General features: G+C 46.0%; 2 protein-coding genes across 6 annotated transcripts in view; one reads left to right on the plus strand and one right to left on the minus strand.

The window, feature by feature from the left end:
- The window catches only part of Tex10 (testis expressed 10), a 41,693-nt gene extending 38,295 nt beyond the window's left edge, over positions 1-3,398 (plus strand). For all 3 annotated transcript variants that reach the window (XR_014997296.2, XM_048419884.3, XM_085677171.2), the window contains 2 exons: positions 1,093-1,303; positions 3,182-3,398. Coding sequence is in view for 2 of the 3 variants with exons in the window: in XM_048419884.3 (XP_048275841.1) it covers positions 1,093-1,303; positions 3,182-3,295 (325 nt within the window). In the remaining variant the exon portion in view is untranslated. The remainder of the gene's footprint in view (positions 1-1,092; positions 1,304-3,181) is intronic.
- The window catches only part of Invs (inversin), a 160,992-nt gene continuing 142,357 nt past the window's right edge, over positions 3,318-21,952 (minus strand). For 2 of the 3 annotated variants that reach the window (XM_087897127.1, XM_087897128.1), the window contains 5 exons: positions 20,982-21,253; positions 12,304-12,997; positions 8,150-8,379; positions 7,314-7,388; positions 3,318-4,938 (listed from right to left, as the gene is read on the minus strand). In XM_087897127.1, coding sequence (XP_087753253.1) covers positions 4,838-4,938; positions 7,314-7,388; positions 8,150-8,379; positions 12,304-12,997; positions 20,982-21,253 — 1,372 coding nt within the window. In that variant the 3' untranslated portion in view covers positions 3,318-4,837. The remainder of the gene's footprint in view (positions 4,939-7,313; positions 7,389-8,149; positions 8,380-12,303; positions 12,998-20,981; positions 21,254-21,952) is intronic. The other variant, XM_087897129.1, reaches the window with a different exon arrangement.

A 21,952-nucleotide genomic window follows, 5' to 3' on the forward strand; every position in this document is an offset into this window, starting at 1 on the left:
GTTAAAGACCTTGACCTTGTTGGTTTAACTTGGATTCCTTGTGAATCTCACATGCATGTTGGTTAGGTGAAGTCCACGGTGTAGATCATGGTCAAAGAGCTAAGAAGGCCTTTAGCAGTTCCTGCTGCACAGCTCTGGGGCAGTGAGGGACTGAAGGATAATGGGCACATGTAAAGAAGCTGGGATCCGGTACTTCAGATTCTCATATGGAGAAGCTGCACCCCCTGGAAGCTTGCCATGTCTGCTATATACAGTTAAACAGGCTAGGCGGGAGTTTGCACACAGTTGAATAAAGAGGGGTTTAGTACAATTAGTAAAATTGTAGGGGATGAGTCTTCAGGCCATGAACATTTTTGAGAGAAGGGAACGGGAGGAGCTATGGTGGACATTTTCTGTGTACACTGTCAGCATTTGTACTCTGTACCCAAGGGGAGCTGTGGCAGTCCCATGAAGCACAGGCATTGTGGTTTTTGATACATATGGCAGGCCCAAACAGTACACATTCATTCACTTGGGACTACACTCAGTCTCCAGAGTCTCCATACTCACCATCCAGATGAAGATTGTGTTATTTAATTACACTCATAGATTGTATTTATCCTAAACCTTTCTTAGTTCCTGTTCTATGAATATACTGGGAGAATAATGTTTAATTACATAGACATGACCATGTCTCACATTTTGTGACCCAGTGTTAGATAATGTTCCCATTATAGGTTATTTTCTGAAGTACATACTTTCTAGCAGCTAACTCTTGGTTGCTTTTTTTTTTTTTTTTTTTTTTAGTTCTGATGGAAACTAGTTCTTACTAGTTATGGTTTACGGCATTTAATTTGAAGCTTGTATTTTGTTTATTGAGATAGGATCTCTTAGTTCAGGCTACCCTTGAACTCATCATAAAGTTTAGGCTGGGCTCAAATTCAGTGGCATTTCTGCTCAGCTCCAAAAAGCTGGAATTACAGGCATTGAGCTATCACATCAGACAGAGAATATTGTGTTTTCTTGAAAGACCATTTTGTTTTGGGTAATGTGGAAAGGATATTTTCTCTTGTGTATTGGCTCACAGACTAATTTTTCTTTGTATTATTATAGGGACAAGCTGTGGGGTGTTTGTGTCTCCATCCTGGCTCTCCTGCCTCGAGTCCTCAGGTTGATGCTGCAGAGTCTGCGGGTGAACAGAGCTTCTCCCGAGGAGCTGCCTGTTGTGGGCCAGCTGCTCCGCCTGCTGCTTCAGCACGCTCCCCTTAGGACGCACATGCTCACCAATGCCATCCTAGTGCAGCAGATCATCAAGAATATCACGGTAGGCAGCACGGAACCTAGTGCTCGTCCTCAGTAGGGGAGTAGGCTTTGTGTGTGGTGGGGTAGGAGGTGCTTTTGAGAGTGAGGTTCCTGTGTCCCACTGACTGTTTACCAGCACCTTCCTTGTCTCTGATTTAGAGCCAGTCTTTTAAAAATATAGAAAGTACTCAAGAAGAAGGGAGTGTGAGAAGTTCGGTTTTTTAGGCATTGGGAGCATAGCTACTGGGATTGTGAGACACTATTGAGTGACTATGATGGCAGTTCTTCCCATTTTTCTGTAGTTGGACTTGGTCATCTATCTGTTAAGGTTTGGGTGACTCAAATGAGAATATTCAAGTAGTCTGTTTAGTGTATTTGACATTTATTAGGTGCTACCCAAATGTTTCGTATCGTTAATGAAGTGTTTTGTTTTTGTTTTTTGAAATAGGTTTTTTCTTTGTAACACACCTGTCTGTCCTAGAATTCACTTTTTAGACCGGGCTGGCCTTGCTGGGAATAAAGGTGTGTGCCACCACACACTCAGCCAGTTTTTAAGCTCTCAGGGACAATTTCATTAAAAGTTTGAGGAGAAAACAACTGCAGGCATAAGCTGTAAATCTTGGCAGCTCTGTGAAAGAAGGGAAGAATGTCCTGCCCTTTAGTTAAGAGTCTGAGGAAGCTGACAGATTAAGCCTTGAGGCACACATTGCAAGGGTGGCGGGGGAGAGGGGTAGTAAGCTGTGATACAGCTTCAGAGAGTGAGGGAGAAGGCCCAGTGTGTCATGGGGTGCACACCCAGGCTTTGGCCAGTACCAGAGAAAGGGGCAGTGATAGAAGGAAAAGGAGAATGAAGGCTTTACCACAGCCTCTACACCTGACTGTCAGGGTAGCTTTGTCCTAGAGGACTCCTTTAGGTGTATAGGTGATTTAGGGTTTATTCATTGAAGTGCACTTCAGTGTCATAGAGCTTTTATGAGCGTGTTAATAGGTATTTGCTTTGACTTTTCTAAGTCTTCGTAGAAGCAGTGGACAATGTGCAGTGGGATAATTTAGAAGGCAAGAAGAGTCAGTAACTTGGATTAGAGAGTCAGCCTACCTCCATAAAAGAGAAAGAAAAAGATTGTTAGTTGGCCCTGTAGGAATAATCTATTGACATTAGTGAGAAAATCATGAAATCTAATGCCTGGGTAAGGGATGAGGGTAGAGCTGGTTGGCTGTAAAAACTTGTATTAGTCTCCAGCATGTCCAGGAGGGAGCAGATTCAGTCAAAACTCATTACACTTAGGCCGGGCAGTGGTGGCACACACCTTTAATCCCAGCACTCGGGAGGCAAAGGCAGGCGGATCTCTGTGAGTTCTAGGCTAGCCTGATCTGCAAGAGCTAGTTCCCAGACAGGTTCCAAGCTCTACAGTGAAACACTGTCTCAAAAAAATAAAATAATAATAATAAAAAAAACCCAAACTCATTACACTTATGGACACATACTGTTTTTCTTGTCACACTGACCATATAACAGACTCAATTTAAAATAAAAGACTTTGACAGTTTAAGAAGGTATAGTCTATTATCATGAAGCACTGTGGCTGGGGTGAGTCTCTGGTGATGGGAGTTTGCTGGGAGGCATTTACATCTCAGTGTGTCAGGAAGTAGAGAGCTTGGGCCAGAAGTAGGCACAGAGTAACTCAAGTTCTTAACTTCCAAGATGGCAACATTATGTGGTGACCTATTAGTCAAACACCTTAGCCATTTCATAATTTCATAACTGTATAGAATCCAATAGTTGATTGTTTTGTATTTTAAGATGACTTCCTCTGGTTTATTTATAGACAGGGAGGATCCATGAAAAATTTGTTCAGGTAATACAGTTATCATTTTAAATGGCCTTTTGTTTTCTTTGCAGACTTTGAAGAGTGGTACTGTTCAGGAGCAGTGGCTTACAGACTTACATTACTGCTTTAGCATGTACATCAGTGGCCATACGCAGGGACCTACTATATTGAACACATTGTATTGAAGAAGCACCATGGTACCTCCTGTTTGAAATTGTTCATGCACATCCATTTTATTTTGGAAAAGTCTGATGTAATGTTTGACATTAAAGCTAAACTTTACAAGAAGTTGTTCATGAACTCCCTTTGTACCGAAGTGGGGAAATCAGGCCTAAGAGTTGTTAGTGCACTCCCATTGTCTATCTGGAGTGCACAATTTGCATTTCCTGAAAGCTGCATGTTTACAGGACATGATGATTTATGGTGTGGTGCCTTCCTTCACTTATCAGCAAATTAGCTGAATCTTTGTGATCCCATCTAGGTAAACCTATTTCCATAATTTTGAATATAATCTACTAAACCAAAAGCCAAGGTCATTAAATAAGGTAAACCCTTGCTTCTTGTGCATTAGTGTTAACACAGGAGTGGCCTGAGTCATTTGCGCCTCTGAAAGCCCATAATCACTTAGACTTTAAGCCAAGTATTTTTAGAGAGCTAGAATGTGGGTTACTTTTCTAAAAGAAATTAGTTGGGGAAGACTGCTTACTTCAGCAAGTTGTCAGAAGATGCAAAGCAGATGAGAGACCTACTTTGGCTCACTCTGCTCTGAACCTGCCCTACTGCGATATTATTGGTGCTACTCAGCAGTGAAGTGTTGGAGGAGGCTGCTTGTTGGTTCCCGCCACCTGGCTAGCTTAGACCCACACAGAATAATCACACAGAAACTGTATTATTTAAATCACTGCTTGGCCCATTAGCTCTAGCTTCTTACTGGCTAACTCTTACATATGAATTTGACCCATTTCCATTAATCTGTATCTCCATGTGGGCTAAAGTTCAGGCATCTGTCTCTGGTGCGGGGCTCCATTGCCTCTCTCTGACTCCTCCCTTCTTTCTCCCAGCATACAGCCTAACTTTCCCCGCCTAGTTCTGTTCTTCCCTGCCATAGGCTCAAAGCAGTTCTTGCCAATAAAAGCAACACACAGACAGAAAGACCTCCCACACCATTTCCCTGTTAAATGTAAACAAACATAGACAATATTTGGGAAAGAGTGAGCACATGGCTGCAGCTTGTACCCTTCCAGGGCCAATTTGGAAACTGACAACTGTAAGGAATTAACAGAGTGTATTTTCAGCCTTCTGGGCAGTTTCTAAACGCAAACACTAGACCATGATTTTGATTTAAAATTTAAAATGTATAAGGTGCCGGCTGTGGCACAGGTTTCCCATCTGAGAGGTTCTCCAGAGTGTGTTTTCACTCTAGAGAGAACCGGGCCTGTGCCTAGCTGTCAGAAATCCCAACCAGCAGCGGCTTAGTGCAGGTGTTGGTTATGCTGGTGATTGCCATCAGTTCTTTCTAGCCACCTGGAGGTGAGGCGCACGGCGAGGCACTCCATACGAGTAGAGTCTGCTCTGGTCTTTCCGTGTACGCCAGGAGGAAACATTTGTCTTTGGAGTTGCTATCTCGTATGCCGGATAATAAGGCTTTAGGTATGGACAATGAAGTGTTCTCAGAGAAACACAGTTGATAGAGCAGAACTCCACACTGGTTCTGCTTTCTCCCGGGGTCAAAGCTTTGGCTTGTTCTTTGACTGGCTGGCTGGTTGCAGATTATAAGAAAACTTCTTTGATCTTCCAACGTCAAGATGTATAGATTGCAAACTGTTGACTGTTAAAAGCAAATGGATATTTATATTATTGATCTTAATAAAGAGAGAAGTTCTTTGTGCTGAGGAAAAAGGATTTGGAGTGGGGTTATCCCTGGACCCAAGGAAGGTGGTGAGCCTAGACGCAGATGACTGGTTCTTCCTCACCTCACTGGGTGTCTCTTCAAAACAGGGACCTGGGTTGTAAGTGAAAACTAGGTCTGGAGTGGGCAGGACATACTAGTATGCTTATCTTGTATGCCGTTCACATGGCAAACGTCATTTATACATATCTTTGAATTCCTGTGCCACATACTTTTGTAAGTCTAACAGAAAAAAATAGGTTTGTTTGAAGGGATGGCAGCAGGAATCTCAGGCTTCCCCTCCCCCAACTCTTTAGAGGCTCTCAGTATGTGGCCTAGGCTAGCTTTGAACTCATAACCTTCCCGCCTCAATCTCCTGATAGTTGGAATTACAGGATTATACCTGGCTGTCAACATCGGTTTCTTGAGCCTTAGACCTTGGAATTAGCATTATTAGGATGCAACAAAAACATTAGATTTACATACTATAACAAATGACAGCCACAAAAATGGTAGGTGGGAAAACCTTGCTGAAGATGTTGTGTCTTACTCATAACTTCATGCAAAAGATAAAAGTATGAAATGTGGGCAGTTTGGGGGAAGGAACACAGGTTAATTTTCCTGAGTTTAAATTACTGCTTTTAGAACGTGGGCACTGGAAACTGGTATCTTGAAGTAAGTTGTCATCTACATTCCGCTCCAAAGGTGGAGGAATATATTGGGTTCCAATAGAGGTCTATTACCAATAACCACACGAGCCTTGGTCATTGCTCTTGCTAGTTGGAACCCAATAAAGAGATGGGCACAGGTAACTGCAGCCGTGCAGAACTAGGTTGAAACTCAGTGAGTGATGGTGTATGTGCAGAAGATTGCTGAGAGCAGATTGCTTATTTGGGTTTCGTGCATGCCCAGCTATAGTCCAGGGAGCCTGCATCTTGGGATTTCCATCACTCTCTGCCTTTCTATGTGTGAAGCCTTAGAAGGGCACTTCCTGAATAGGAACAACAACATGTACATTGCAAAGCAATTTTTTAAAAAAAAAATTGACTAGCCCACCGAGCAAAATTTAAAAAACCTTAGCACCACTGAATTCTTAAAGCAAAAAGCAAACTAACAATTCAGTAGAGTTAATGCTTTTCTTTATGGTTCAACCACTGGATTCCATGTTTGAGGGCCTTCTACGTAAGTTCAATTCACTGAAATGATTGATGGACACATTTTCTGTTAAACATGAGTAGACCGGTTAAACCTTAGCACCTATCTGACATGCTTTACTACTAAGCGCTTTGTGCTTAATGTGGGTGTGCTTGGGTCTAACAGCCGTGGGGCTAAACAGATTGTGTTTTGTTTGACTTCAGGCAAGTCAGAAATTTGCAAGACAAACACACTGTTATATGAAGTTATTAAAAAGTATAAAGTATTTCTTTGCATTTTACTCAGTCTTTAAGCACCTCTAGGCTGCCAAACATCTTCATTTGTAAGGGCCAGTGGTAAATCTGGATTTGAGGGAGAATAATCTGATTGCCTACTTTGTATTTAATTATATCTAAATGCCATATATCTGGTAGTTTCATATGACAGTTCTTATTTTGAAATATTTCCAGTCCAGTATAAGGATAGCCAGGCCCCACACAACTGTGGCCCTTGATTCCTTTGAAAGTTTCCAGCTACCCCACCTGCAACTCTCTGATCAGCCTGCCTTATGTTACATGAATTAGCCAACTCTTATTAAAAATTACTCTGCTTTTCCCCACCAAAAACTAAATGAATGCTAAAGTTCATGCTGACAGTCATTGTTCACCTTCCAGATACTCTCTGTTTCTGCAGGATGGCCCTGTAGATTAGGGAGGGTGGGGGAGCGTGTTGCCATAGCCACCTGTGAAGATAGGCCAGACCTGACATTAGCTGCTGACAGCCCTGAACTTATCACCCACTCTTAATGCTGGCCCGAAGGAAGAGGCCCTGAGTAAAACTCCCATGTCTGGTGAGGGAAAGGAAGCTCCTATGCTGCTGCTGTAGGTGCAAGTGTGCTATTGAGCCCCACAGGATGCGCTTTAATGTGCGTGTGGCCTTCCATCTATGGGGAGGGAGGTATAGAAAACACAGATTCTAACGCACTCCTTTGAGGCAAGTATGTGAAGAATGCAATAAAAGATAGCTACCATTAATAGTTCCTATTGGAGGTCCTATTATTTGGTTTTTAGTTGTGAAAATCATTTGCCTCTTAAAGATGTTTATTGCAGTAATCCATGAAAGGTGGGAAAACTCACCCAGTTCTTTCCCCATATGCTCTGCTGGTGTAGTGGCTGCCTTACCTGAACTGAGGTGCGGCACAGGAGGGCCTTTGGAAGGCTTGGTGGTATGCTGTACTTTCCCTTCTTGAGAGCAACCTGCAATCAACCAGCAAGTCACCTATGTGATTAATGATCCCTGTGACCTAACCAAGTTCTGAGTTCTCACTGAGGCGAGGGCTTGCAGGTGCCTGCCCAGATAGTTAGGCATGTGTGGAAATATGGTTGAATATCCTTTATAAGTTTGGCACTAGAAATGCTTCAGATTTTGGAGGATTTGTTGCTACTTTGGGGGTTGGTTGTTTGGCTATTTGCATGATCCTTTCTGGCTGAGTATGATCACAGACATTGTAGACTGGGAACAGACAAGTCGAAACTGCAAGGGATGTTCCTAAAGGTTCCTGGGCTCTGTTTCTCTATTGAGCAGCTATCCAAAGTGCAAGGATCACTGAACTGATTTATTCTGAGGGCCTTTTGTAGAGCTGGTAATATTTCAGGTTACAGCCACTTACCTGTTCAGTACTGTAGTGATTGGGTTGTGGGCCTTTGCATAGATGAGCAACACTGCTACCTCAGCCTAGAATGGCCAAAGGGACACAGGGTCTGAGGGCCAGGTGGGTTGATGTGAGGGGAGGGCCCAAGCAGACAACTGAGGTCTGAGTGGTGAGGCTTTTAGACTGGGAACTAAGAGGAGGGGCTCTGGCAGGAAGTAGGGCATTAAACTGACTAATGAAAATTCTCCTGGTGATTGAAAATAAGGCTTTTTTAAAAATCTGGATGGAGATTTGTCCAATTAAGTCTAACTGCAGACTGGTGTGACACTAGGGATCCTGAGGTTGCAGAGTACCCAGAATACTTACCGTAGATCTGCCTGAGCACGGAGTGCCTTGCAGACTTTGTGGCTGACATGCCTTTGGATGGACTTTTGGGCGTTCTGCTTATTGTGACGGACTTTGGGAACCTGTGCTCCACTTCTGTCCTCCAGACCTGAAGGAGCAGGGTTGTACACACTCGGGTACATCTGAGCATGTCTCCGGCTCTGAACTGCTTCCCGTGCAGAAGACGAGGCAGGTGTTTCCTGAGCTGGTAGCTGGTGGGGTCACAGAGGACAGGGTGTAAGACCCTGCAGTGCTGACGCTGTGAGTGGAACAAGCTCCCACCCCGGCTTCAGCACGCATGTCAGATATTGCGAGACTTGGAGTAGGAAAGCTGTCCCCGTGAGGTGAAACAGCACCCACAGAGTGAGGTGTCGCACATGAGCCTGGAGCTGAGTGTTTGGGAGGCGCTCCATGGCTGCTGTTATTCCCAGGGTGTAAAGGGGGAGTAGATGCTTACTAGGCAGAGAAAGGCACTCTAGACAGCAGAATTGGTACAAGCAGAAATGGGCCATCTGTGCCCAAAACGTGGTCAAAGCACCATGAGCTTGGTTAGGGGAAGGATCTAAGGCTGAGCCACCGTGTAAGGAACCAACAGTGTTGATCATGGTATATTCCAGGCACCATCCTACGGCTTGAGTCCTGGGGAGGCACATTTGAGGACATTTGTAATGAATGACTAAGCATCTTAGGAAGGTGATGCCAAACCCAGGATTTTGTGGCCTTGCATTGCTAACAGGTCCGCCCCACTCATGATGGGGCACACATGGAGGGGTTTTAAGGGAGTGGCAAGTTTACTTTGATGACCCCGCTGGGAAGTGAAGCCTGTGGCAGGAACAATGGCAGAGTTTACATTTAGTGTGCTTGGTGGTTTCCAGCCACGTGGACTCCCAAGTTTAAGAAACACTTGAACCCTTTAAAGGAGAGCTTCCTAACATTCATTATCTGTACTATATTAACTATGACTGATGAGCGTACATAGGACCAGACAGCCCCATGCCTGTGTTGACAATAGACCAAAGACAGTAACTTCCCTGAGTCTGCTGAAAACCTCCCTACTGCTCTTGGGGTAGTCCCTGCTTCCTCAAAAGCTGACTTCAGCCAGCCTCCCTCACTCTTCCCAGTAAGTAATAAACCATAGCAGCTCTTGAGTAGAGTGGGGCCACAGCTCTAACCACGCAGTCTCTTCTGGTGGAGATGCCAGCCTTCTTCCCCGTCCTCTGCTCTGTAGGCAGAGCTCCCCAGGAAGCCCTGGCGTTGGCTGGTGCTGTGGAGCTCAGGGTTTTAGTCTGCATGTGTGAGGAAGCTTGTAGACAGGCTTCATGTGGGGAGCAGCTTGGTCCTCGGGCAGGGGAGCAAGTCTCCACCTCCGATTTTCAAGAACACACCCCTGCGTGGGGTTAACTTTGTTGTATTCAATAGTGCCATTCAACCACAGGCTGTAGGTTCTTCCTACTGTCTAGCCAGTTGCTTATTCATATCAGTAATGTGCTGGAGAAATGCTAGTAAGAGTTAGCACTGTGCGCCACTGAAAATCAAGTGTTTACATAGCTGCTTTCCAGCTTAGCTTGCTCACTGTGCAGTTTTAATGTTTAAAATAGTGGGCTAGGGAGGGCAGGGAGATGGTTCAGCAGGCAAAGCACTTGCTGCAGAAGCATGAGGACTGCAGTTCGGATCCCAGCACCATGTGAATGCCAGCAGGTCTAATCTTGGCTCCAGGGGGCGAGATGGCCATTTCCAGGGCAAGCTAGCTAGCTCCAGGTGCAGTTAGGTCCTGCAGTGAGTAAGGTGGAAAATGATGGAGGAAGGGCTACCTCTTCCCACATGTACATAAACACCCTAGACGTAGTCAAGTCTTAATTGTTAATAAAAGTTACAATTTTAAGACTCATTTTGGGGGTAGTGGCTAAGGTCACATCTTCTCGCTCCATCCCTGACTTCTAGCTCTTTCCTGGACACGTTCCCTACAAAGACAGCCAGCATTTCATAAACAAGAGTGTCAAGTCCTGTCCCCTTTTCCCCTTCATTGTTCTTTGGGCTTGGTGCCAGACACTGTCCAAGGGCAGGCAGTACTTTGGGTTTCTGTAGATAAGCGGAGAACAGCTGAAACAGAATCACTCAGTGTGCTTTCCCACGGGCCCTTCGAGCACTGATGTCCCATCTCAGGCTGGCACAGTGGTGGAGCCCAAGCAAACCTGCATAATCCCCTGCTCAGGTGGGCGTGCTCTGTGAGTCCCCGTTCCTGGGGAAATGACTGGGCTCATTGACTCTGGACTAAGTGTAGTGACAGAATCTGTCAACCTCGGACTCTTCAAAGGGACCCAAGCAGACAGTCTGAGGAGAGACCTTTCAGCTAGGGAACAGCTGTGGCCAGAAAGGGTAAGCCTTGCTGTTTTCAGTAAAGATGCTCAAAGTTTCCTTGGCTGGTAGCCAGTGCATGTGCTGGCATGACCCCCGAGTAGAGAAACTGTGGCTATTCTCTCCTCTGACCTGGCATGGGGGTGACCATCTTAAAGTCGGTACTCGTGCCTTCTAGCTCTGGAATGTTGGTCTCCTTGTGCCTCAGTTTCCTGATTTGTGGGATGAGGTGAGGACAGACCTACCTCACAGTGGTCTGAGGATTTGGCCCAGTAAATACTGGTTGCTACTGGCAATGGCAGCAATAGCAGCAGCTAATGTAGAACTGCTCCCTGGCGTGTGAGTACCACCCAGGCTCCCTTCTCTAACTTCAAAGAGGAGCACAGGGCACTTGTAATGGCAGCAAACACACTAGTGATAAAGGGCCTAGGATGTGGGCCAGTCACAGTCAAGTGCTACTCTAGGCACAAGTCATTGTCCTGAGCATTTGTGTCTAAGAACACAGGACTCCTGTCCTTGTCTGGATGGCCTCCTTGGGGTGCCTGGAGCCACAGGAGCGTGGACAGACGGGAACAGACATAAGGGCGCATTATTCAGAGCCTAGATGAGCATAAAGGAGATGGCCTGGCTCTCCTTTATGTCGGCTTTGGCAGGGTGTTCCCAGAGGCCTTTCTCTCTGGTGGTTGCTGTGCTCCCTGCTAGTACTGTTTTTTTCTGGGCCCCCTTTTCTTCTGATGGGCTGTGACTTACCACATATGCAGTTCCCAGTGACTTGCTGTTTTGTTACCGTCTCCCCAGGATTAGAGGCCACATAACTCCTGTGTTGTCACCAAGAATGGTTTCACTTGGATAGAGTGGAGGGAGACTCAGTGTGAAGGAGACTGATGAGGAAAATCTGCCCCTACCCTAGAGGTAATCAGGCTCCGCACAACTGAGTCCTGTGACATAGCCTCCACCCCAGATTTTAGTCCCAACTCTGTGTGTGATGGTGGTTCAAATAGGTTCATAGACCAGCGTAATGATCTTGTATATCTAAGCATGGTTTAGTTATCTGGAGTATGACAATACCTTGTGATATGACGGGACAGGTAAAGGCACCTGTCACCAAGCCCAATGTCCTTCCTGGGTTTGATTCCTGGGACCCACATGATAGGAGAGAACCAGTTCCTGAAAGTTGATCTACACACACACACGATAAATATTAAAATATTCTTAAAAAAAAAAAAAGATCCTGGGGCTGAAGAGATGGCTCAGTGGTTAAGAGCACTGACTGCTCTTCCAAATGACATGGGTTCAATGCACACACATGGCTCACACCTGTCTGTAACTCCAGTTCCAGGGAAACCAACGCCCTCACACAGACATACATGTAGGCAAAACACCAATGCACATAAAACAAAAATAAATTTTAAAAAATAAAAAAGATCCTATATATGATGCACCAGAGTTTACAAAGCATGCAGCAGTCTCAGGTACAAGAGTTGATAAATCCCACTTTACAAACAGGAAAACTGAGGGTCAAGGGAGGCCCAGGGATTTACTTAAAGTTAGGTCGCTGTCAGAACTGCAGCGGAAAACTGAGCTTGTTCGGTACTGCCCTGTCCTCAGCATGTTCCTGTACAGAAAAATCTTCCATTTTACTTAAACCATGTGAAGTGCTGGGAGGGAAGAAGGCTCCATCCAGTTGCCTTTATCCTGAACACAGCTCACCAGAACACAAAAGACAGCATAGGACGGAACAGCAGCAGGCCGGCGGCGGACTGCAGCCCTGGCCCTCTTACCTTCGCCAAGCTCGCTGGATGACTGTTGCTGCCTTGTTCTTTCTGCGGAATAGCTCTTTCCTACTCCGCTCCCTCTGGATTATCTGCAGGCGCTGCTCTACAGGGAGAAGGTGGATATTCACACTCTGTCCAGGAGGGGGGCCATGGACCACATCTCTCTCTGGAGATGCCCGGGCATCCTCACACAGCTTCTTGCATCCTGACCTCAACTCTTCTGTATGGAGTGGCAAATCTGAGGAGACCCCTCCTACAAGCTTGTCCTGGGCCACCTTGTTCCTTGGTGTGCGATGATGGAGAGGGCTCTGTTCAGTACAGGCAACGTCCCTCCTGGCACTGCCAGGTCGGCTGGACCCAGCTGGGGAGCACCTGTCTCTGAGCTGGTGGGTGCGCCTTTTCTGGGAAGCACCTCTGGGCCTGGGTGCCCTGTCCTGCCTCCTGCTTGCCTTCCTGGGGCTGTCCTGCTGGGACGCACTTGCAGGGCTGGAGTCCTCTCCTTTCTCAGCAGGCTGGGCTGACCCAAAGGACAAGGGCTGCCTGGCCCTGCGTGGTCCCTCCTCGCATTGGTGCTCGCCATTGGTCTCACCTCTGCACTTCTCCACAGAGGATGCTCCCTGATGCCTGGCGCCATCACCACCTTCACGGGATCTGAGGTGCACACAGGCAGAGGGGCCTCTGCAGTGTTCCCTGGCTGTTCCTTGGGTAGACAAGGAAAAAGGAGAATAACAATCAGTGTCTAAGACGTTCAGGTGAGGGCTGTTCTGTTCATCTGTTCACAAGAGAGATGCAAACACTTCAGGTAGCATCACAGTAACCATGGCAATGTAACAGTAACACAATAACACAGAACAAAACTCAATTTTTCCCCCAGCAATCTGATGAGTTAGGCAGCCAGAAAGCATCCTGTTTCTCTCTAGAAATGTCTATTAAAATAGCAGGAACATCCTTTTAAACGTACCTTCTTGCTTTCCAAAAAATAAAGGGACTCTGGATGCAGAAAAGAAAATTTGAAAGGCAGAGTGACAAGGTCGTGAACTGAATCCACCCCTGTCCGTTGTCCAGCACTGGGGCAGGTCAGGGATGGCCTTATTAGACACTTGACTGTGTCGAAACAAAGCCTTGCAGGTAAAATGTGAACTGGAGTGGAGATCCTGCAAGCAGCCAGAGGCTCCCAAAAGACTCTACCTTTGGGAAGTGTCTCTATCTAGACTCCGGATGGGTGGAGTCTCCCTTGTGTACTTGAACCCAGTTTTGTATTCTATGTGGGTTTGTGTGTATTTCTTAACCTTAGGACACATTAATCTACAAACTGGTCTCAGGGTGAAGTCTCCAAGGATGGCCCACAAAAAGCATAGGCAATATTGCTTTTGTGTGTCATGTTCTAGCGCGGGGGGGGGGGGAGGTGTGTCTTCTGAAGGTGATTGTCATGGTCCAAAATTATAAAATGCACAAGGGTAGAGTCTGCCTTGAACGATAGTTAATGTACAACATGGAGGGATTAGGTCTCCCAGAAGTTTGGTAAACATATATGAGATTAAAAATATGCAAAAAGATATGTCTGAAAAAATTGAATGTAATACAAAACGAAAAACCCAATTTCAATGAAGACAGCACCAGGGTAAACATCAGGCAGGAACTTGCATTTCTGGAGAGGCACAGTTGACACATGCCTCCACTGAGGATAGTGGAGATGCAGAACAAAACGATACCATCCACAGGACGTGCTGAGGAGCCAGCAAGGCAGAAACAGGAAGAACTGAGACTCGGTGGTTCTGGTGAGGAAGGCCTGTACAGATCCCAAGGGCTGACGGTCACTCTTTCAGCCTAGAACCTGCTACGAGGTGTTCTTTGGGGCTGGGATCCTGAACAGCACAAGGAGACAAGGTGAACTGGCAGCAGCTTAACAGCTGCCACATCTTAGCTCTGGGGCGGGATCATAGGATCTTGAATTGCTAATTCTCCCACTGTCAGCCTTTACTGTTACCCTAGGTTTCAAGTTGTCATATCAGTGTTCCGTTCTCAGCTAGAAATGTACAGGCTCATGAGCTAAGTCAGCAGAGCAATAGCAAGTGAGAAAAAATATGAGACTACATGTTATAAACATTATGTATCATATGTGTGAGAATAGCTATTGTGCTTTGAATCAGAATGTCCCCCATAGATCCATATATTTGAGCAGTTGGTCCCCAGTTTGGGAGAGGTTAGGAGGTGTGGCCATTTTGGAGAAGGTATGCCACTGAGAGAGCTCTGAGGTTTCGAAAGACCACAGTAATCCCAGTTAGCTCTCTCTTTCTCCTCTAGCACCATGAATGTCTGCCCCACCGCTGTCATGCTCTCCGTCATGATGGCCATGGACTTGTCCTCTGAAACTGTAAGCTCCAATAAACTCTATACATTGCCTTGGTCATGCTGTGTATTCACAGCAACAGGAAAGTAACTAAGACATATATTCAGATAAATGTTTCCAGAAATGGGCTTTAAAATAAGTGTAATTTAAAAAATTATTACACTTAGTGTGTGTGTGTGTGTGTGTGTGTGTGTGTGTGTATAAAAGTTGCGGAACTCCATTTTCTCCTTCTACCATGTGAGTTCTGGAGCTTGAACTCAGGCTTGACAGCAAGCAGTTTAACACAGTGATCCAGCTCACCAGCCACACTATTGTTAAGTGTAAAAGAATATGCCACTTGTTATATAAGGCTTTATGTAAGTGTGTGTGTGCACGTACATGCATGCATGTTTCTCCTACATCTATTCAATTGTGCAAAGTAAGCACAGAAACTAATCCAGAATAAAAGCACATTTTCCCACGGGGTGAGGTGGGAAGGTGGGAAATGGCTCCCAGTGGATGGGTACTGCTGCTTACCCGTTAGCACTGTGAGGAACATGGGCAACTGCAGAGCCGGTGGGACAGCTCCTGCCACTCACTGCTGGAGAGGGAAACGGCACAGCCACTTGAAAGGCAGTGTGGCAGTTTCTCACAAAGCTAGCATGTGTCCCCCATGGCTGCTTGCTAGCTGTCTCACCTCTGCCCTCTCCACAGACCACGCTCCCTGACACCATCCATCAACAGTGCCTTCACGGGCCTGACGCACTCAGGTGAAGAGACACTCCTACCAGATTCCCAGAGGAAGAGAAAGCATTTGGTATTTACCCCAACAAGAACTCAATCCACCTCCCCTAGGCAATTCTACTCTTGTGGATTCTCCAATCTCCAAGCTGCCACCACTGCCTGCGTGGTCCTTACTGCTTCCATCCCCACAGCCTACATAAGCACAGTGCTACATAAGCACATGGGCTACAACATGATGTTCACTGCTCTACAGAAGGCATTATCTTCCCTTGTTATTTTAAATTTAATTTACAATTTTTAAATTTGAGACAGGCTGGCCTTGAATTTTTGGTGATCCCTTCTGCCTCAGTTTATAAATGCTGGGATTATGGAGGTGAATACTGCATTCTACTCCTGTCTCATTAGGACCCTGAGGCTTGAAGACGTCACTAGCCTCATGCTACACAGCCAGCGAGTGGTGGGGTCTGTCCTGGAAGGTTTTTGTTGTTGTTGTTAACTTGACACAAGCTAGAGCTTCTTGGGAAGAGGAACCTCAAAAATGCCGTCATCAGAGTGCCTGCAGACTAATCTGTAGGGCATTTTCTTGATTGCTAATTGATGGAGAAGGCCCCAGCCAACTGGAAGCAGGTGGTATAAGAAAGCAGGATGAGAAGCCGGGCATTGGTGGTGCATACCTTTAATCTCAGCACTTGGGAGGCGGAGACATGTGCATCTCTGAGTTCGAGGCCAGCCTGATCTACAGAGAGACCCTGTGTCAAAAAACAAAAAGCCAAAGGGAAAGGGAAGGAAGGAAGCAGATGAGCAAGCCAAACACTGTTCCTCCACGCTGTTTGCTTTCATTCCTGTCTCCTAGTTCCTGCACTGAGTTCTGTCTCACATGTATAGAACTTGATGCCCATCCGAGATGGGCTGAAAGGTATAAGCTGAAATAGACCCTTCCTTCCCTATGTTGCTTTTAGACATGTGTTTAAAACAGCAAGAGAAACCTCCTAAGACAGAGTTCACATGTAGCCCAGATCCATTCAGCCAGCGCGTTCTGCACACATTACACACCACAGCAAGAACTGATTCAGAATGAAGAAAGAAATCACCCGCTAAGACATGCTAGGGCTTATTCTTCTTCAATACTCAGCTTCTTGGTCCTTTTTGTGTTTTTTTAAAAAAAATTATTTCTAATTATTCGTATGCGGGGAAGGTGAGAGTGGGGGAGTGGTGCAGTGCACATGCGTGCAGTGCCCAAGGAGGCCAGGAAAAGGCTCAGGTACCCGGAGTTGTGAGCCCCCTTCAATGTGGGTGCTGGGAACCTGAATTCTGACTCTTTGCGAGGACCTTCCAGTCCCATGCAGCCATCTCTCTGACCCCGAGTGGCAGCCGGTGCTTCCCACTTGCTGGGTGCTCCCATCTCAAGCTGTGTGCTTTCTGCTCCCGTTACATAAGTCCAGCCCTTCTCACTGTGACCCGACAATGTGAGCTGTAGTGTCTTCTGTCCAGTGATGCTGGGCTTCCAGAGAACCACACGGAGATAGCATCTACCTTCCCCCATTTGTATTGTGGCCTCTTGGGCAGGTGAATAGGGTCAAAGTTGTGAAATGGGAGCTCCATTTCCTTCCAGCACAATCGGCGTCATCAGCCTCCCGTCCTTCAGCTCTGGGGGGAGGCAGAGACCCTATCTGCATATCTGAATCTAGTTCTTCAGAAAAGTGCCATAGTAGGGGTGTCACTTCCTGTTTTCAAATGAGCAAGAATTCCCTTATCTCAGACTTGTTCCAGAACAGTAACTTTCAGACTTGTTTGACAATGGTTTATACCAAGAAATAACTGTGACCTAATGTACATCCCTTATGTACATGCATTCATGACTGTCCAGACATAACTAAAGCATGGTGTTTTATAACAGGCAATGTTCTTTTAGCTACATTTTTATTTGTGTGTGTGTGTGTGTGTGTGTGTGTATGTGAGAGAGAGAGAGAGAGAGAGAGAGAGAGAATATGCAGCAGTGTATGCTAAGGCAAAGGTGTGGAAGTCAGATGATCACTTGAAGGAGTCAAGTCTCTCCTACCCTCTGGGTCCCAAGCAGGTTGTTAGACTTGGAGGCAAGCACCTTCACCTTTGAGCCATTAAAGTTGAGGCAACCCTCCTACTCGAGCTTCCTGAGTGCCAAGGTAATAGGTTTATGCCTCTGGGTCCAGCCTGTGTGCAATGTTTTATGCATATATACATATACACACACATGCACGCACACACACACACGCACTCTTCTATTGCAGGCTGTACTCCATATATCACATAATAGAAGGAATATATTACAACAGCAAATACCATAATCTGGTCCAAACCATGCATGGCTTGAAAACCACAGCCCTGTGTCCCCTGGAGAAGTCCAGCTAGACGCAGTGTGACTAAAGGACGGAAGAAATGCTGATCGGAAGCTGAAGAAGTGCGTAGTGTTCGAGGTCTGAGGCCACCTCTCATGACCCTGTCCATTCACAGCTCAGCTGCTAGCTCGGCAGCACCACCATGCCAGAGTGTTCTAGAATGAGCTGATGTGCACGGCCCTGCCCATGCCCTCACACTGTCTGGAGAGCAGCACAGCAGCACAGCACTGTCTACCTGAGGCTCCAGGGTCAGTCAGAGCTCACGTTCCTGGGTAACCAGTGCTGTGCTCACTGCTGGAGGAGAGAATATGGTGACGTGGTTCTCAGCTTTGCCTGCTAATTCAGCACTGCTGGGGTACAGTGTGGGCTCCAAAGCTTCTCTGCTAAATGAATGCTTGCATGACTCAGTGAACTGAGCAGAGAAATGGGTTTCTTTTACAGCACATGCCCAGTAAAGACTATGGCCGGATGTGCCTCCTACTCCACCTGAACAAGACCATCAGATGTGGCTATTCTGTTCTCACACTGCGGCTGGGATTCAGACATGTGGGAACATGGAGAATACATCTTTATTTGTATATATTTATAAATAAACACATTTATTTATATGTTTGATTTGGAAGAGTCCCACTCTGGGAACCTTCAACACATCTGGACTTCAAGCCTGATATGATCGTTGGGATAAGATTTGGGGTCTGAGAGAGGAGTAAGACCACTTCTTATATCAGAAACATGTGAACAAGCTGTGCCCCAAGTGGAGATGTGACAGACTACTCAACAGTTCCTCTCATCATTGAATCTGAGATGGTCCCATAACTCTCACTGATCCACAAGCATGGTGTGTGCATTCTACAGCCTGTTTCTAAAGAGGCTTTGGAGTGTTGGCTTTGTTTCCTAGGACACTGTGCAGGGTGCCAGTCTAGCTTGCTGGAAGACGGGAAGGACAAGTGACAGGGTCACGGAATCCCAAGTGAACACGTGAGGCATGCCTAAGGCAATGCAATTCAGTCTGCTCTCTGTCTGAGGGAAGCCATAAGGACAAGGCCTTTGGAAACCTGCAAAGGAACTGGTAAGTCATAGAATTCTGGGAAACGGTGTGGCGTGTCATATAGCGGTAGACGACAGCAGTGATCCCGTATTTACAGATCTTGCAGTCTGGTGGGAAAAGCAGACAAAGTCGCCAGGAATAACAGTGACACTGATGTATAGGAGAGGCTAGGAGAGGGGTGGGAGCACAGAACATGGAAGTGTGGCCTTGTTCAGAGGGATGATATGGTTGGATCAGAGAAGAAGTACTTTTCATTCATACAGAAACAGAGAAAATGTCACCTGACAGGGTCCTAAGAAAGAACACAAAGAATTTAACATGGCTGCCACATCCTGGCAGCTCATCAGTGCCCACGATGTGGGCACTGTACTGGAGGCTTACGGGGTTGACACATGGACACTGAATGGAATCCCAGAAATGTTTAGTCCTTTACGTATGGTGAGATTAACAGTTTGGCTTAATACCAGAACCAGTTAGTAAAGATTTATAGGTCACGAGCTAGAATAAATCCTATGGAATGTTTTCTTTCTATCCATAACTTCCATTTTATAGCTAAGGAAATTGAGATCCAGAGAGACAGACTGGATTGCCCAAACAAGTGACTAAGTGACAGCGAGACCTCAGAGAACTTTTCATAATAATTTATACTAAGATATTTGCTTTTTATCAGCATTAGTCTGTAACTTTTGGGAGGCTCTCATTAATTTCTAGCTTAGGAGAGCAGTTCAAATGGCTTCGATTGGTTTGTGCAAACACTGTGGTCCACGACAAATACCTACTTTCCCGGGAGTCTAGAATTATGTATACTCTAAGCTGAGGTGCCTCTGTAAAATCATGACCTCCTAGGCTCAAGGGAGTTTTCTGGAAGAAAAAAGGTTGTGAAACTGGTCATTACAATTTGCTGCTGAAGTAAAACTAAAACTGTGTGTGTGTGTGTGTGTGTGTGTGTGTGTGTGTGTAACTTTCCCAGAGCCTTTGCATGGAGAAGTTTTTCCTTTGCTGGTTTTGCTGTGGGTATTGTAACGTATGTCACAACTCTAAGGACACTCCACTCCCGAATCCTGTATATTTCTCCCAGCAACTGACCACATCAAAGAGTCTTGGGGACTCTTGGCACCAGATGAACTACAACACAGAAACCCATGGTGAGATAAACTTTTGAGAACTAAGGATACTGAAAGCATCTTGAAAACAGAGGAACGGCACACTACCCAGGAATGTTCCCAAGGAAGACCAATGTGCATTTTCTCAGCTCAAACCAAGGAACCCAGAAGGAAGTGACACAATATGACAAGAGAACCGCCAAGCATGGAGTCTAGGTGTGACTCCTTGAGAAGGTGATAACAAACTTAAAACAAGGGAAATGCCATGACTGTGCTTGTGGTAGACCTTACAGACAGAGAGCTCTTCAACCACAAAGAGAATGATAGGAGTAGGAATCTTAGAGCATCACGAAGGGATAACAACAGAAGGACAGAAATATGTGTATCTAAATTAGCTTTCTTCATGACTTTTATAAATTATATTAGATGACTGAAATAAAAATTATAACATCAGATCTTTGACAATGGTATTTATTTAAAGGTTTATTTTATTTTTAAAATTAAGTATGTATATACTTAATATATTACTAATATATTTATTCCATATTATTATACTTAATATATACTTTACATATATATACATGCATGCACATATACACATGTGCATATATGTAAGTGTGTGTCAGTGGGTGGGGATATGTAAATGTGAATGCAAGCGCCCATGAAGCACAGAAGACAGAGTCAGATCTTCTGGAGCTGGAATGTCAGGGGATTCTAAGCAACCTGATGTGGGTAGCCCCAGCAATGATACTATAAGTGGGACGGCTACCTAGTGAAAGAGTAATCTGAATGTTTCACTCAGTGGTAACATGTTGCTGTTAGCAGACTGAAGAAAGTTACAAATGCAATACGCAGAGCCATAGTGCCAAAACTAGATCAAAGAAATATACTCAAAACCCCCACAGATTAGTTTGAATCCCAAAGTGTTCCAGTAAACGACAGCAAGGCAAGAAGAGAGAGAAGACTGAGAACCAGAAGAAACCAACACCACAGACCACACTGCAGCAGGTCTCAGACCTGCCGTACTAACTGCCTGGCCAAGCCTGCTCTATGGGCTGGCGATGGACAGCACAGGGCACACTTACCATCTGGCTTTCTGGAGGCTGTTCCCTGAAGGTCTGAGGGAGAATCCTTGTGGGCAGTTCTGCCTGGACATTGACCTGCAGACCTGCTGTGCTCTGGGTCAGCGCCCTGGACTGTGTGGCCAGCAGGTGGCTGTTTGCTAGGGGTCGCACTCTGCTTGCTGGCCTTGCTCTGGGGGCTGGGTGGACAGGGGAGGATGTGGGGCTGGGGGTCCGTGCTTTGCAGCTCTCTTTGTTGCTCTGCTTCTTTCCTCTTGTTTTCCTCCTCCCGTTTTCTGGAAACAAAGCCAAAGAAGAAAAAGTCAAAAGAGCCTCAACTGCTTGAGAGTCTTCAAGATGAAGTGAAATGTTGGGAGGAGCTGTTACACAGGATGGTTATGGGGATAAACACTTCCTATGGTGGGCCTCTCCTCTAAGTGTAGTAACAACCACCTCCTTGAGCCAGGCCTTACAGAATGCAGCCTGAAACCATCAGGCAGATCACTCTGCGCTGCTGAGACATACACAGCCAAACTAGGTTACCAGAATGTGTAATTTACCAACCACGTGGCCCTGGAACTAACCAAAACTCCACTCCTTTCTCTCCTGCTCCAGAAAGCACAGCAGAATGCCACCGAGACCACAGGGACTGCCTTGACTCAGCTCTGCTTGTAAAGAAAGACCGTCACAAATGGAAATGACATGAAGAGTTACTTACAGGCAATCTCAAAGCTCTAGCCAAGAAGCCAAGCAAAATCCTTCACAAGTTGGGCCCCTGTGGTGATCTTCAAAAGCCAGACATGAGCAGTGCACTGGGGGGGCTCAGCTCAGCCTTTGAGCAGCAGTATAAAAGAAGCCTGGAGCAGAGGCCAGGCCCAGAGACCAGCAGCAAGGAAAGGCAAGCCAGTTCACAGTCTCCCAGAGAGCTGGCTCAGGTCAGAAATGGGGAGGGGCTAAGAACAGGACCTATCTGACCAGTGCCACTAATTGAAGGG

The sequence above is a fragment of the Myodes glareolus genome, chromosome 16 (assembly GCF_982192425.1).
Source record: "Myodes glareolus chromosome 16, mMyoGla1.1, whole genome shotgun sequence".
Taxonomy (NCBI): Eukaryota; Metazoa; Chordata; class Mammalia; order Rodentia; family Cricetidae; genus Myodes; species Myodes glareolus.